The sequence below is a fragment of the Engraulis encrasicolus genome, chromosome 3, assembly GCF_034702125.1.
Source record: "Engraulis encrasicolus isolate BLACKSEA-1 chromosome 3, IST_EnEncr_1.0, whole genome shotgun sequence".
NCBI classification, from domain to species: Eukaryota; Metazoa; Chordata; class Actinopteri; order Clupeiformes; family Engraulidae; genus Engraulis; species Engraulis encrasicolus.
In genome coordinates, this window is record NC_085859.1 from 9,563,674 (window position 1) to 9,579,618 (window position 15,945).

General features: G+C 43.1%; 2 protein-coding genes and 1 long non-coding RNA gene across 4 annotated transcripts in view; 1 reads left to right on the forward strand and 2 right to left on the reverse strand.

Moving 5' to 3' along the window:
* Positions 1-15,945, reverse strand: part of LOC134445672 (tripartite motif-containing protein 16-like) — a 245,965-nt gene that overhangs the window by 60,760 nt on the left and 169,260 nt on the right. The gene's annotated exons all lie outside the window — the stretch shown is intronic.
* The window catches only part of LOC134445674 (E3 ubiquitin/ISG15 ligase TRIM25-like), a 22,659-nt gene continuing 7,161 nt past the window's right edge, over positions 448-15,945 (reverse strand). The window contains exons 3-5 of the mRNA XM_063194710.1: positions 1,609-1,842; positions 659-827; positions 448-505 (exon numbers count right to left, since the gene is read on the reverse strand). Of these exons, the coding sequence (XP_063050780.1) occupies positions 462-505; positions 659-827; positions 1,609-1,842 (447 nt within the window). The 3' untranslated portion in view covers positions 448-461. The remainder of the gene's footprint in view (positions 506-658; positions 828-1,608; positions 1,843-15,945) is intronic.
* Positions 3,503-9,640, forward strand: LOC134445681 (uncharacterized). 2 transcript variants are annotated; one of them, XR_010034337.1, is made up of 5 exons: positions 3,503-3,623; positions 4,242-4,351; positions 5,138-5,220; positions 5,799-5,897; positions 9,463-9,640. It is a non-coding gene; the product is annotated as an uncharacterized LOC134445681 (long non-coding RNA). The 2 variants fall into 2 exon arrangements; XR_010034336.1 differs by having other exon boundaries at positions 3,516-4,351.

A 15,945-nucleotide genomic window follows, 5' to 3' on the forward strand; every position in this document is an offset into this window, starting at 1 on the left:
TCAAAGAGCCGGTCAAAAAACTGCCCCTTTTGGGTCTTTTTAAAATTATTTATTCAGTGTTTAGAATGTAATATTTTGACTCCACCTGAAGGTAATTTTGTCCAAACAATAACTGATTATACTCCTGCTTCTAAAGACCGTTTTGCCACTCTTTAAGGTAAACAATTGTGTTTTTTCCCAAATGTACTCAGGTCGAGGTCATGTGCTTAAAATCAATGAAAAATGAACGAAATAACGGTCGAGTGGCTCCCCCAGCTGTGATCCGGTTCTCATCGTTCACTTTAGGGAGCCGTTCAAAAGAACCGTCTCGTTCGTGAACGTCACACCTCGTGTGTGTGTGTGTGTGTGTGTGTGTGTGTGTGTGTGTGTGTGTGTGTGTGTGTGTGTGTGTGTGTGTGTGTGTGTGTGTGTGTGTGTGTGTGTGTGTGTGTGTGTGTGTGTGTATGTGTGTGTGTGTGTGTTTAAGACTCACATTCTATGTCCGGAATGATCTGTTCCTTAGTTGCTGTTTTGAAATAAAGAACATTGGGTAAAACTTTACAATGATGGTGCATGAATTATTGTGGAATAATGTTGTAAGCAATGATTGATGAGAGATACACAACTGTTAAGTAGGCAAATTGAATGAAAGTGTTTGCCAATTCCATGTTTGACCAACCTGCTTCAGATATCTTGACTATTTCCTGCTTGAAGATTGAATCTAATTTCTCCTCCAGCTGCATATTCAGTGCAGACACAGATTCCTTCAGGGGCTCAAAGAAGTGACTTTGGCTGAAAGTCTTTCTGGTGACAGGACTGCATGGATCACCAGCCATGGACACCATGTTCTGCACAGAGACAATTAGGATATATGTGTCAGTATCAATTCCAATCCCTCATAAAAGTGGGCATGTTTACCAACAAAACAGCTTTGTGGATTATTTCACTTTCATTTCCACCCCTGGAAAGGCGTGGGAGATGCACGTTGACCTGGACAGGCAACTCAGCTTCCCATGTGAGATTGTGCAGTCAACCCTAAGGTCAGACATTGTGATGTGGTATGCGGCTGTCAAACGGGTTCTTATTATAGAGTTGACTCTTCCTTGAGAAGAAGGAATAATAATAGTTCATCAGAGTTAAAGCGGCTCAAGTACACAGAGCTGGCAGCAGAGTGGGTAGCATCCATACAGCCAGTGGAGTTTGGGTGCAAGGACTTCATTGACAGGTTAACAATCCAGCTTCTATGCGCTGTTGGAACAACAGGGACAGGACTACAGCGAGCAATAAGGAGCTAGCAGAAGAGGCAGAGAAAGAAAGCTACTGGTTGTGGCTAAGGAGGAAGGACAGCATATGGGGTCAGACACCCCAGTAGGGCCAGATGCAGGGAGGGGTAGGGAGACGTCCCTGAGCCCCTGCCCAAATGTACTGGCTAGGCGGCTAATCATCAGAGAAAGGTGACCTTGCATCTGACCCAAAGTGCATTGGATGAGGTGCGTTAGGTAAACGGCAAGCAGGAAGTACCACCTTAACCTGTACATGCTACCTGTTTGAAATTCAGAATGGTCATGGTTAATAGGATTAATATGAAAGGTTGAAGGTAACTACACGTTTAACACACTGTTTAACTACCTTGAGGAAGTAGATTGGATCCTGTGTCAGTGAGAGCTGCTCCATCTCAGCATCTGTCTTCTTCAGCTCAGCAATCTCCTGCTCCAGTCGCTTCAGGAGTCCTTCAGCTCGACTCACCTCAGCCTTCTCCTGAGCTCTGATCAGCTCAGTCACCTCAGAGCGCCTTCTCTCAATGGAGCGGATCATCTCACCAAACATCCTCTCACTCTCCTCCACTGCTGTCTGTGCACCAGACTGATCACACAGACACACAGACACAGACACACACACACACACACACACACACACACACACACACACACACACACACACACACACACACACACACACACACACACACACACGTGTTAGTTACACTTCATAACAAAAATCTATTAAAGATTGTCTTCTCCTCTGGTCAGTTCTCACCTTGAGAGTCTCCACAGCCTTCCTCAGCTCCTGCAGCTCCTTCTCCTTCAACTGGATTATCTGCTGGCATCTCCTCTGGCTCTGAACCAACCCCTCCTGGAACATCAGAAAGCAAACGATTTTTTAAATGTTAGGACAGTCAAGAGTATGACAGGAGAGAGAGAGACCCGACCCCGACTAAAACCTGGGTCCCCATCGGCATGGACATGCAAGTGAGTGTGTGTGTGTGTGTGTGTGTGTGTGTGTGTGTGTGTGTGTGTGTCTCAGGGATGGAAATAAGCACCTGTCCACCTGCCAATGACGGGTGAATTAGGCCTTTGGCAGGTGAAATATGTCAACCCACAAGTCACCTTGACGGGTGAAATTTTTCTACAGGCGCCCGGGTTAATGCTGAATTATTCGCAACATCCAAAATCAAAGGTTTAAGCAAATTGGTAATGAAAAGAGTTATTGGCATCACTAACTGAATTTATGACCTCTGAAATATGAATATGAACTGGCAAAATGGTGACTTTTAAAAATTGTGAGTGACTGGTAGATTTTAGAATCTACCTGCCACAGGGACTGGTGGGGATAATGTTTAAGTTCGACTATGGAGCTATTTTAAGGTCATAAGTCTTACAGCTCCACAAAACGCATTTCAAATGTGTAAGCTGCACCTTGTACTTGCAGGGTTATTTTCACATCTGTACATTTGTTTTGTAACTGTGTGGGTTTTTTTTGCACATGTGTGTGGGGGAAAACGTATGTGTAAAATATTAAAATGTATGTGTAGAAATGTTTTGAAGTTGTGGCAAGAGAAGTGCGTACGGCTTGTGCCATGCTTTACCAACTTCTTCCTGTTCGGAGCTGCGAGCACACGGCTGTGAAACTTTTTTCACAGATGTACGAATTTTGAGCCGGTTTTCACGTGGGGGTGGGGTCATATGGCGAGAGCCAATCAAAACATCTCTTACTGCAAACCAATCAGTGTTTCGCGAGGACTTCGATGGAAACTGTCGGCGTGTAGGTGCCCAACGCGTTCCGCCTGCCTGATCCGTTCCTTTTGCACACTGCACATGCGCAGTATGACGTATACGGAAGGGAAATTGCCTGATCTGTTCCGTTATTTTTTTTACTTTGTCGTTTTAAGTGTTTATTTTGCAGGATGAAGTTTGAGTTTTAAACTATCTGTTTTATAATAATACAGGCCGTCACAGAAACGCTAAATAAGGTCACCAACTGGCCAGTTAACCAACTAACTATTCAGAGCACAATATTATGTTATTTACAGCGACAAACGGCATTTGATGTGAAACAACGATATAAAGTAAGGTATAATATAAATATATAACATCTCTCTTTGTGTTGATGTTCTGGCGGCTGCAAAATAAACATTTAAAACGTGAAAGTCATTAGGGAACGGATCAGGCAGGCAGAACCCGTTGGGCACCGACACGGCGCCTTATCTGTCGCTTCTGCCTTATCTGTCGCTTTGGGGTCCTAGCTGCGTTGCCCTGGTAACAACTGTAAACAAAAGGCTGCGGTTAACTGCTCCGCTCCCTGACAGGATTTTTCATTCATTCGTGCCAATGAAACAGGAGGCCTCGATTCATGCAGAAGATATGGTACGTAACTGGGATATAAAAATATATATGTAAGAAAACTATTTAACCTCATAGACTAACCTTGTATACGGTACATTCTAACAATATATTTCTAAAGTTTTGAGTCATTCCCGTTCATTTGAAGCGTAATTTCCCCCTTACTGTGGCTAGTTTGGATGAGATGACTTGACCCTAGCTAGCATAACATAAATGGCAGCTAGCTCTACACTATTTCGGGCATTCGTTAACAATCAGTGTTCAGATAACTAGCGCAAACGTGCCGAGATATCTTGTTTATTATAAAAATAAACGCTTGTGTTGTGCCATGGCTTATATGGTGATGACGTTTGAGATTGTAAATTTACGGGCCACAGATGTGTCTATGGTAAGGCCGACCTGACGAGATAGCTGCCTACTGAGGTTTGATTGGATATGGACATTGTTTATTTCAGAAGGAAAATGTTTGGAGTGGAATTGTTTGGAAGACAATCTTGGGACAATTTTGCTCTTTGGGTCTTTGTGCCAACCATGCCAGCTATCGTAGGGTGCTCTGGGAACTTCTTAGATCTGTTTACTGTATGTACACTTACTGAAATAAGCATTTTGTTTACATAAAATCCCTTGTCATTTCACCACTAGGTTTGAAACCCAGACAGCACGAAGCATCTCGCCGACGTCAAAATCAGATCAACAGACAGGGACATCAGCCTTCTCTTGGGAATAGGCCAGATATGCCATAACAAGAAATGGTAAGTCTATCACTACATAAGATCCATAACAAAATACTCCTAATTAAATCTTAAATGTGACCTGGTGGCTTTATTGCGTGAATGCTTATGTTGCACACTTAATGAATAAGGTCCTCAAGTGTGTAGAGTTTTGCTGAGTTCGTTGTTTATTTACATTTTCCTCAGCATATCTGTACAGCTGACACCGCTGCCTTTAGGCTCGTGACAATGGACCCAAAAAGGCCTTCGTTTTTTTATACCCCAACCGGAGGTAGAACAAAACCCAATAATGTTTTTCCTCATCTCTAGGGTGTCCCATACATGAAAATGATTCTTGGCCAAAGTGATTTTAATGCTAAGCCTAAACATTTTACACATTTTCATATGCACCTCCAAACAAAAAAGCACCCAAAATGTGACTTCTCTTGGGTTTTGTTCTACCTCCGGTTGGGGTGTCTCCAAATTTTGAGGCCATTGTCACTGGCCTACTTCTGTATCATAACAAAGCCTGTCACTTCCACGTTTCGTTCTTTATGTGACCGAAGTCACTGGCTACTGCACCAGAGAGGGTCTCTGCACTCATTGCTGGTCCTATAATGCCATCTATTGGCGAAAACGTGCAACAGCATAATTAAACTAAAAGACAACTTCTGACAGGACAACAAAAAGACAGGGAGTGAGAATAAGGGAATAACAAAAAGCCGAAAATGGGGGGTCCACTACACTTGCATACCTGATTGTGATGCTGTCACTCATTTTCTAGTCTATATCTTGGACTGAAAAAGGATTACATTATTATGTTTTCAGGTGTTTTGCCCCTGCGGTTGTGAAGAGGATGCTGTGGAGGTGGCAGCATGAACGTGTCACACAGACATTGGCTAAACTACTCGGTAGGTACAACGAAATAAAAGAAACCACCCCCTCAACCCTGTTTATGCTGCACTGTACCTATTATAACCAGTTTTTATATAGACCATTATTTGAAATACTATGAGAGCCTTTCTGTTAGGAAACTGTACAGCAGGGATGGGCAACTGGAGGCTCGGGCGCCACATGCAGCCCAACTTCTCACTTTTAAAAAAAGAAAAAGGACAGTTTTTAACCCCCTATAAATCAATAGTGTAAGCATTCATGTAAAAATAAAGAAAAAGTGAAGTATCCTTTTGTAAATTCTCTCAAGTGCATGGTGATGAGGCCCACTGATTGTGGTAATTAAAAATGTTGGCCCACCTTATAATGAAAGTTGCCCACCCCTGCTGTACAGCCTACATCACTTGTACATGTCCTTACCAAATAGGACACTAGCTAGCTAAATGTAACTAATATGGCATTGTGAAAGTTGTATGCCTAAATGTAAACCATAATATTAAATTGTGATGGACAGAATTCAACTAAACCAACATATTACATTGTGAATGTAGTTGCACAGTGATACTGAGACCGACTTATTCCTGTCTTTATTTGCCAGGCTTCTACACTTGCCCTCAGAGTTCACATATGGTGAAGTGCACAGGTGTCCAGTCAGGTTCAGACTGATGCTGGTAACAAGAGGAAAACATGCTAATTGGTAAGTGAGATCCCTGCTCAACAAAAATCCACACAGCACAACAAGTAAGCCTAGTTTGTGGTATCAAATGTAAAATGGAAGTTTCATCAAAAAGTTGTAGAACACATCTGAATAAATTGCAGGCCATCAAAGTTGTGAATGGGCAGGGAAAACACAACCAGTAGGCTTATGAATTACTTTGACTCAGCACAGCACAGCAGATGCGATGCTACCATTCCTTGGGAATATGACACAGAGGTCTACTATTCCATTGTAAATATTGACTGGAAATGTTCATGTTTCAACTGTTTAACACTAGAACTACCACGGAGGGGTCAATTGACCTTTTTACCTAAAAGCCCCACAAGGGGGTCATTTGACCCTTTGGACCCCCTGCGGACACTCCTTTTGTTGTGGAAATGTGGCTGTTAGCAGCTCACAGCTGTCACTTGAGACACAGTGTGTGTGTGTGTGTGTGTGTGTGTGTGTGTGTGTGTGTGTGTGTGTGTGTGCGTGCGTGCGTGCGTGCGTGCGTGCGTGCGTGCGTGCGTGCGTGCGTGTGTGTGTGGATCATTTCCAATGCCTGTTGAGTGCTGTATCTCTGCATCTTCGTTCCTTGGAGAGGAGCTTCTTTCACCACAACTGGTATTTACCGGTATCCATCTAACAATTGCCAGGTTGCATTCACATGAGTCGTTATGGTCACATGGCATGGGAGATTCACACGTTACAGTTTTTCTCGATTGGTTTGGCTAATTTCTCGAAACTGAGATGACATTCTCAAAACAACACGGACAAATCCCCAAACCAACTTGCAATTTCCCAAAACAGAATGGCATTTTTCATTGCTTTCATCAGATATCAAATGCTTTGTACATGTCTCAAATGTTCAGTCTCTGCAGATGGATATATATACAAATACCCTTCAGTTGACACATTCAGCATACATTTAGCACATTTTCCAAATAAATTGACCTTGCTTATCTAAACGAATTAGACAATTCTCAGTCTAATGGTTGCCCTCTCCAAAACACGTCAGCATTATTTCATTGTGCAAGTCATCATATGCAAAGTGGTCTACGCAATTCCCAAAACAGTCAAGGACATCATATTTTAAGAATTTCATTACCTAGTAAATTCATGACAGTGTTCAACAGGTCAGATCGTATTGTTACTTTACTAGTTAGTAGAAAATAATTTTACAACCGTGTATACTACAGTTTCCTCTGTTATTTGGCTAATTTCATGACATTTTTTCAAACGACATTCTGTTTTGAACAATTGCTAGTTGCTTTGGCATTTATCCATGTTATTTTGAGAACGTTATCTCTGTTTTGAGAAATGAGCCAAACCCATGAGAAACCTGTGATATATGGGCATTACTTTCTGTATATGAATTTACAGTACAGAAAGTGACTTATAAATGTCCTTGGTAAATTATCTGTGTTGTCAAACTTCAATGGTTTCACTCACTTTTTCATTTTTATACACAGTCGAAATCTGTTAGCTGAACGTAGATAAAACACCTAAGTGCTTACACAATGGCAAAGGGACAATGTATTTTGGGGGTACTGATGATATATGTGGGGAAGAAATTTAGTTTTGACACATGGGTAAACTGTTTTTGGGGTGATATGAGCGAGTGATGAGGATCCATATAGTTATGCTGAACCAACCAGTTTATTTTGACAGAAGGACTAAATTAATGCAAATGAGCCAAAGCAATTGAGAAGGATCTATGCCATTTTGATGGTACTGACTATTTATATGTGAGACGGTTTAGTGCTGATGCAAGAATGAGGTGTTTTGGGAGGTATATGACATTTTGCTAGTTATCTGAACTGTTGTGCAGAAGTGTAAGAATGCTTGGCCAAATGACCCAAGGGTTATAGGAATGTCATCTCAGTTTCAAGAAATGAGCCAAACCAATCGAGAAAAACTGAAATTCAACCATTATCTGGTTGCAGTCATATGATTCGTCATGATCACATGGGACATTCACACATTCATTGATGACTTATATGAAGAACATGTGCTGACATGTTTTCAGGACAACCATTACACTGAGAATCAACCAATTGGGATAGATCAGCAAGGTACATTCATTTGAAAATTCTACTAAATGTAAGCTGATTGTGTTAACTGTAGGATACTTGTACATAGCCATTTGCAAGGATGTACTAAATGATTGAGACATGTACAAAAGCATTTGAAATTTGATGAAAGCAATGATAAATGCCATTCTGTTGTGAGGAACTGCAAATTAGTTTTGGGATTTGTCCATGTTTTGAGAATGACATCTCAGTTTCAAGAAATGAGCGAAACCAATTCAGAAAAACTGTAACACACTGTCCGCCAAACTGTGCTATATGTCTTTGCTGCTGATATCTTCATGCAAGTTGCTATTTACCTGTGGTGATTTTGGAGGCTGACAGCCCTTGGGAAGAAGCTGTCTGTCCCTGTTTGTCTTGGCTGTTAGCACTGTAAGTGTGACCCCCTCACCCCTCACCCCACACACGGCCCCTTACAGCCTCATTACCATAACAAAATGAGTGATTAGTGTATTAGGTAAAAGCCGCCGGGTCAAATGACCCCTCTCTGGTACTTCTAGGTAGGCAGAAAAATCCTGGTAGTTCTAGTGTTAAAAACATTGGACTCAGGGGAAAAAATCTCTAGGTGTATATAAGTGAAAGCCCACCTTTGCCATTGTGACACAGCACACAAGTAGTGAAAAAAGTGAAAGCCCATTGGGAAACTCCAACTCCCATTGTCATTGTGACACAGCACTCCACCGCACACAAGTGAACACTGCACACTGCGAAATTGCATTTATGCCTCACCCGTGCAAGGGGGCAGCCCTCAGTGGCGCCCCATGGGGAGCAGTGCGGTGGGACGGTACCATGCTCAGGGTACCTCAGTCATGGAGGAGGATGGGGAAGAGCACTGGTTGAGTACTCCCCCCACCAACCTGGCGGGTCGGGAGTCGAACCGGCAACCTCTGGGATGCAAGTCTGACGCCCTAACCGCTCACCCATGACTGCCCATAGAAGTATACACTGCACACAACAAAATTGCATTTTATGCCTCACCTGTGCAAGGGTGCAGCCTACATTGGCATCCCAAGGGAGCAGTATGTTGCAGTGTGGCGGGAAGGTACCATGCGTGGGGTACCTCAGTCATGGAGGATGGAGGAGAGAGCACTGGTTAATTACTACCCCCACCAACCTGGCGGGCTGGGAGATGAACCAGCAACCTTTGGGGGCGGTAAAAACCTAACTTGCTCAGCCTCTGAGGCACATACAAATGTGAAATTAGTTGCATTTAAAAGCCAAGACCATCATCTTGCATGAGAATGGACAGTCTGCATATTGGAATGCACCCATGTCACTTCAGGCGCCTTGGACAATGCATCGTGTATGCAGCATCAGGCTAAAATGGGTTAATAACACACACACACAAACACACACACACACACACACACACCACACACACACACACACACACACACACACACACACACACACACACACACACACACACACACACATGCACTCTCCTCTAATCTTCTCTCTTTGCCAAACTTTAGATGACCTTTCCAGCATGTCCAACTCATCAGCATCAGGGGAGGAGAGTCGGTGAAGGTGGTGCACCATCCAGGACCAGTCATGGGCCACCAACACCTCTGCAAAATCTGCACTTCTTGTGAACCCTCTAGAAGACACTACAACCACAAAACTGCTAATAAACCATCACATACTACATCACATCATGGTTCTCCATGTGTTACTGCACCCTCGGCACAAGTTCTTTGCTAGATTGCCATCTGGCAGATGCATCAGGACAGAAATGTAGCTACTATTTGTGATTATATATCTCCCCACACTCTTTCTTGCTTTGTATGGCAGTGTGTCTCTGTGTGTGTCAGAATGGAAGGTGTCGCACCATTGAAGTCAATGGGCAGTGGCATTGCATGAGGGATATAGAAGTCCAGATATCCTTGATGCTTTGGTGCCAGCTGTTTTTTTTATTTATTTACTTATTTTTTTATCTGGTCACCCACACTTCCCTCTTCATTATGTCCTATAGATTTCCATACCACGTTTTGGTGCTTTGGTGGTACGGACATTCTAACTCACCAGAAAAAAGAAAAAAATGAAAATGAATGGAGGGTTATGTCTGGTGATTTCTGGCAAATTAGAATGCCCATAACATCAAAGTGGCACTGGATTACTCAACCATTTGCCTCTTAAAAGATAGCTTCTGCCAATTTCAATATGCTGTTGTATACCTCATGCTACCCTTGACTTGTCAGTACCCGGTGATGCTGGCATTTTTTTGACTCAGCTCTTTCTGAGATTTGAGCTATTCTAATAGGGGCAGACTTTGATTGCATTAAAAACCTTCTTAACATAGGTCTAATCTATCCCAAAAGGTATCACTGTCTGTTTGCTAGTTGTCTGCTGATGTTGCATAACCTTTTGAATGTTATTGGGAATAAATGAAGATGTTTTTTTGAAATGTAAACAAACGTTTGTCCCCATTACAATGACATGGGTATGTGGAAGAGCTGTCCCTTACTCATGCACCTGTTTAACAAAATGTTATTTTTATTCAAGTATGCATCGTGTCTAGGGGTATGCAGTGTTTTTGTTATATAAATGGCACATTACTTTATACTGTAGGCCTAAGTTATTTCAGATTATTTAAAATGGCATCTGGGAATTCCAAAATAAAGGTGAAATAAAACACTGGTGTCCCTTTTATTTGGCTCTTATACATGGGGGGGGGGTGGGGGGGGGGGGGGGGGGGGGTGTTCTTTTATAATCTTTGTAGCATATTCATCCTCTTCTCAGTTGCATGGCTGAGACTGTTTAAATAGGCTACTGCCTGCCAATACTGCACGCTTCTACTTAGTTGCATTTTAACGTTGTTATGTTACAGAGAATATAATTATTATATAATTGTTACCAGGTAAAAACGAAAAGCTAGTTAATGTAATGCAATTTGTTGGTCACTTGCGTCTGTCATAGTGTCACAATATTCAGTCAATGAGTGCATGGTATTTTGCGTGGTATCTGTGGGGATCAAGGTAAGCAGATCGTGGAAATAGTAGGCTATAGATATATTATAGATGTAAAATAGTCTACTGTATTAACTTACAGATGTAAAATATTTCGCTGCCTATATAAACTTAACGTGCCGGTAGTCTGTATTCATTTGGCGCGTTGCAAGTGATGTTTAGAGGTGAATATTCATTATCGCCACCTACTGCACTGGGATGTAAACGCACCCCATTGAAATCGATGGCTTGGCAATAAGCGATGTTTTGATTGGCTCTCACCCTGTGACCCCACCCCCACGTGAAAACCGGCTCAAAATTCGTACATCTGTGAAAAAAGTTTCACAGCCGTGTGCTCGCAGCTCCGAACAGGAAGAAGTTGGTAAAGCATGGCACAAGCCGTACGCACTTCTCTTGCCACAACTTCAAAACATTTCTACACATACATTTTAATATTTTACACATACGTTTCCCCCCACACACATGTGCAAAAAAAACCCACACAGTTACAAAACAAATGTACAGATGTGAAAATAACCCTGCAAGTACAAGGTGCAGCTTACACATTTGAAATGCGTTTTGTGGAGCTGTAAGACTTATGACCTTAAAATAGCTCCATAGTGTGTGTGTGTGTGTGTGTGTGTGTGTGTGTGTGTGTGTGTGTGTGTGTGTGTGTGTGTGTGTGTGTGTGTGTGTGTGTGTGTGTGCGTGCGAGCGTGCGTGCGAGCGTGCGTGCGTGTGCATGTTTTGGGAGTTAAATGTAATAACCTCCTCCCAACAGGATACCATTCAGTGAGATCAAATTGTTCTGTGTAAACAAATATTTGCTGCCAAGAAACAATGTGTTCTCAGCCCAACTGTGCAATGCTGCTGATGAAAAAACAATAGTAAGTAGCCTATTTAAATGTCAATAGACAAAAAGTGATCAGAACCTGTAAATGACAAAGCAACTTGTGACAAGTCTTAGCAGGCTACACTCTGATATTGGACTGTCAATATTTTACAGAATGTAGACATTGGACCTTTTGTCATAATAAACTCTATCTTAGTGCCTCTTCACTGGGGCAAAAAAATTCATTGAAACATTCAAAATTGTACATTATGTTATTTCTTTAGTAGGCCTATTAAAAAACCCAATGCAAACTGAAAAAGTATGTTGTAGATTCATGCCTTACCTTTTTATGACTCCACTCTGCTTTAGCTGTGGTCGTGTCGTGGCCTTTATGATCGTCCATCGTACACAGAAGGCAGATACAACTCTGGTCGGTGCGACAGAATACTTCTAGAACCTTCTTGTGACTATGGCAGATCCTCTCCTGTAGCTGGCCTGTGGCATCGACCAATGTGTGTTTGCTACCCAAAAGTTCATTGTGAGCTTTCAGATGACTGCTACAGTACGATACGAAACACTCTTGACAGGATTTCACAGCTTTGAGTTTTCTCCCAGTACAGACGTTGCACACCACATCTCCAGGTCCAGCATAACAGCGAGCAGGAGCAGCAGATTGGATGCTGGTCTTCCTGAACATCTCCACCATGTCCGCAATCAGAGGGTTTTTGTGGAGGACAGGTCTGGAGTCGAAGGTGTGCTTACAGAGAGGACAGCTATATTTTCTTTTACAATCTTCCTGATCCCAGCAGCCATTAATGCACTTCATACAGAAATTATGTCCACAGGCAATTGTCACCGGATCCCTCAACAGCTCCAGACAGACTGGACAAGTGAAGGACTCCTCCTGAGAAGACACTGATGCCATTTTGTTGCTCTTCCAAACACCAACTTCACACTCTGAGAAGCAGCAGCAGAGTGACAGCTGACTTCCTCAGAACACTAAGGAGGAGCCTAGGAAGGGTGGGGTTTGGGATGGGCCAATCAGAATTGTTGTTGTTATCAGGAAGTGGAAAGGTAGGACCAGAGCCATACAGATGGGAGAGTTATGCGATTGGAGGACCAGGAATAAAATCGCAGCCCCGCCTTTCAACGAGATAAGGTCGTGCCTAAAGCGGCTGTCTTCCCATAGACTCAACATAGAACCACCACATTAACAGCCAAAAATAAGGACTAACGAACTATACTGCGGGGTAATCACCACAAATATGTAAACTATCAGCTGTCTCAGTAAGTGATAATCACAACAGTTTTATCATCTGTGATGTTTATCTAAAGTTATTACTACGAACAGCAACTCTTGTCATATTCCCTGCATTGCATCGCATTGCATTTGCTGTGTGCTACGCCCACTACTAGGCACTAACATTCGCAACGCTGAGCAGTACTGAGAAGCTAAAACAGCTAATTTTGCTAATGAGGCAGTCGGCCCTAGCAAACAGCGGAGATTACCTGACTCTGTTCTCTGTATGGCTCTGGGTAGGACCAGGTGGACCAGGTGCCAGTCAGGTGACAGTGGCCGTGTGGAAGATGTACAAAACCTTGCAACACGTTTCCTTGAATGGGGGTGGGGATGATCACTAGTCGTGATTCCACATATGACAGCTGAGAGGGAGACACGCAGGTCGGTGTGTCGCACATATGACAGCTGAGAGGGAGACAGGCAGGTTAGTGTGTCGCACATATGACAGCTGAGAGGGAGACAAGCAGGTTGGTGTGTCCCACATATGACAGCTGAGAGGGAGACAGGCAGGTTGGTGTGTCCCACATATGACAGCTGAGAGGGAGACAGGCAGGTTGGTGTGTTGTACATATGACCGCTGAGAGGGAGACAGGCAGGTTGGTGTGTTGTACATATGACAGCAGAGAGGGAGACAGGCAGGTTGGTGTGTTGTACATATGACAGCAGAGAGGGAGACAGGCAGGTTGGTGTGTTGTACATATGACAGCAGAGAGGGAGACAGGCAGGTTGGTGTGTCACTGATGTCCAACATGGGACTCTGCTGTACTGCATGTGTTCTCTTCATTTAAATAATACTGTGAATTACATGGCCTGTTGTCATTGTCATCATCATGAAACCACAATAGCTGAAAGTGTCACTACATAGGATGGGACTGCATGTAACCACACGGGCTACTTGTATGCAATCACATGGTGGTCCTCATATGAGCTGGGGCTACTTGTATGTAACTACATGGTCCTCATATGAGCTGGGGCTACTTGTATGTAATCACATGGTGGTCCTCATATGAGCTGGGGCTACTTGTATGTAACCACATGGTGGTCCTCATATGAGCTGGGGCTACTTGTATGTAACCACATGGTGGTCCTCATATGAGCTGGGGCTACTTGTATGTAATCACATGGTGGTCCTCATATGAGCTGGGGCTACTTGTATGTAACCACATGGTCCTCATATGAGCTGGGGCTACTTGTGAGGTTATAAATGTTGCCAGAGTTTCCTCCAGCCAGAGCCGGTTTTACTAATAAGTAGACTAGGCAGTTGCCAAGGGCCCCACCAAGTGTACCCATTGTAGGGGGCCCCACCAAATGTACCCATTGTAGGGGGCCCCACCAAATGTACCCATTGTAGGGGGCCCCACCAAATGTACCCATTGTAGGGGGCCCCAGCAGTCAGCCCTGCCCAGTCAGTGACATTTCAACAGTAGCACACAACAGGGCGGCGCAACAACAGCCAGTGTCACTATTGGATGGATTTTTCGTTTGTTTGTTTGTTTGTTTTTAGTGGACTATCTAAGAATAATATTAATTGCATGTCAACCACCAATTAATAATTAATTTATGAGCATTAAATGTTGTTACTCCACCTGACCTGACGTCTGAGCCCAAAATACCCAATTCACCCAAATACCAGTAAAATTACTAATAAGCAGTCTAGGCAGTTGCCAAGGGCCCCAAATGTACCCATTGCAGGGGGCCCCCAACAGTCAGCCCTGCCATGGTAAATACCAGTGAAAGTAATTCATGAGGGCCCCATGTCTATATGTTGCCTAGGGCCCCAAATGGGTAGAGCCACTGCTGCCTCCAGCACTTTATAGTTAAGGCTGCCACCTCCACAACAAACACCTCCCACCTTCAATAGGTCTCCTGAAAAGATAGTGGTTTAGTACTGAGCATGTAATTCCTGTAAAGTTGGATTACCCAGTAGGTTCGTGGTGCGCACATCAAAAAGCAGGTGCATGACAAAAGGTCAGAATACTGTGAAAATAAAGATGAATGTCCGCACACTGCTCCCCTGTTGCGTTTTTAAAAAAAATTCTAGTGAGTGCTTTCCAGCTAGTCGCTCTTCAGAGAATGATGAAGAGCGATTAGCTCGAAAGTGCTCACTTGGGGGGAAAAAAAAAAAAGCAACAGGGGAGCAGTGTGCGGACATTCATCTTTATTTTTAAAGTTGGATTACCAAAATAATGTAATGCCAGTTGTATTCTGTGATTTTCACGTCATATTTTATTATGAAACTGCAACATAAACAGCATTTACAATGATGATTAGGCCTCTTAATCCCATGTCTAATGACACATGCTAACCCCTCACCCCCTCACGACTATTAGTCATCACCACCACCTTGACTAATAAAACTTCTGTGGGAAACACTGCTATGCCTGTACTTTTTAACACTCAACAAACTCAATACTACACACACTGGTCTCCCACTGTTCACACTTCCAGTTACAGCAGTTAGCAGATGCTTCTCTCCAACAGCAAAATGTAATTTACCAACTGAGATACTCAGATAACCTAAACAAAATCAGAGCCCACAATGTCCACAAAGCCTCTTATTCTGCCTATGTGATTCTCAGATGAGATGTGCTCAACATCAATTAAGTGCAAAGTGTAGTTGAGTGTTTTCAACGTTATGCACAGTTCTCCTGCCATTAATGAACAATAACTTCATTATGCAAATGCACATCAATCATTGAGAATTACAACAGTACAACAGCATCCCACCATTCCCATATCATAGGAAATGCAACTGCAACTCTTAACAAATCACAAACACAAACTCACAAATAAAGACTGTGTGTGTGTGTGTGTGTCTCTGAATGTGAGTGTATGTGTCTTCGCGTGTATGTGTACGTGCATGTATTTGTGGTTGGGT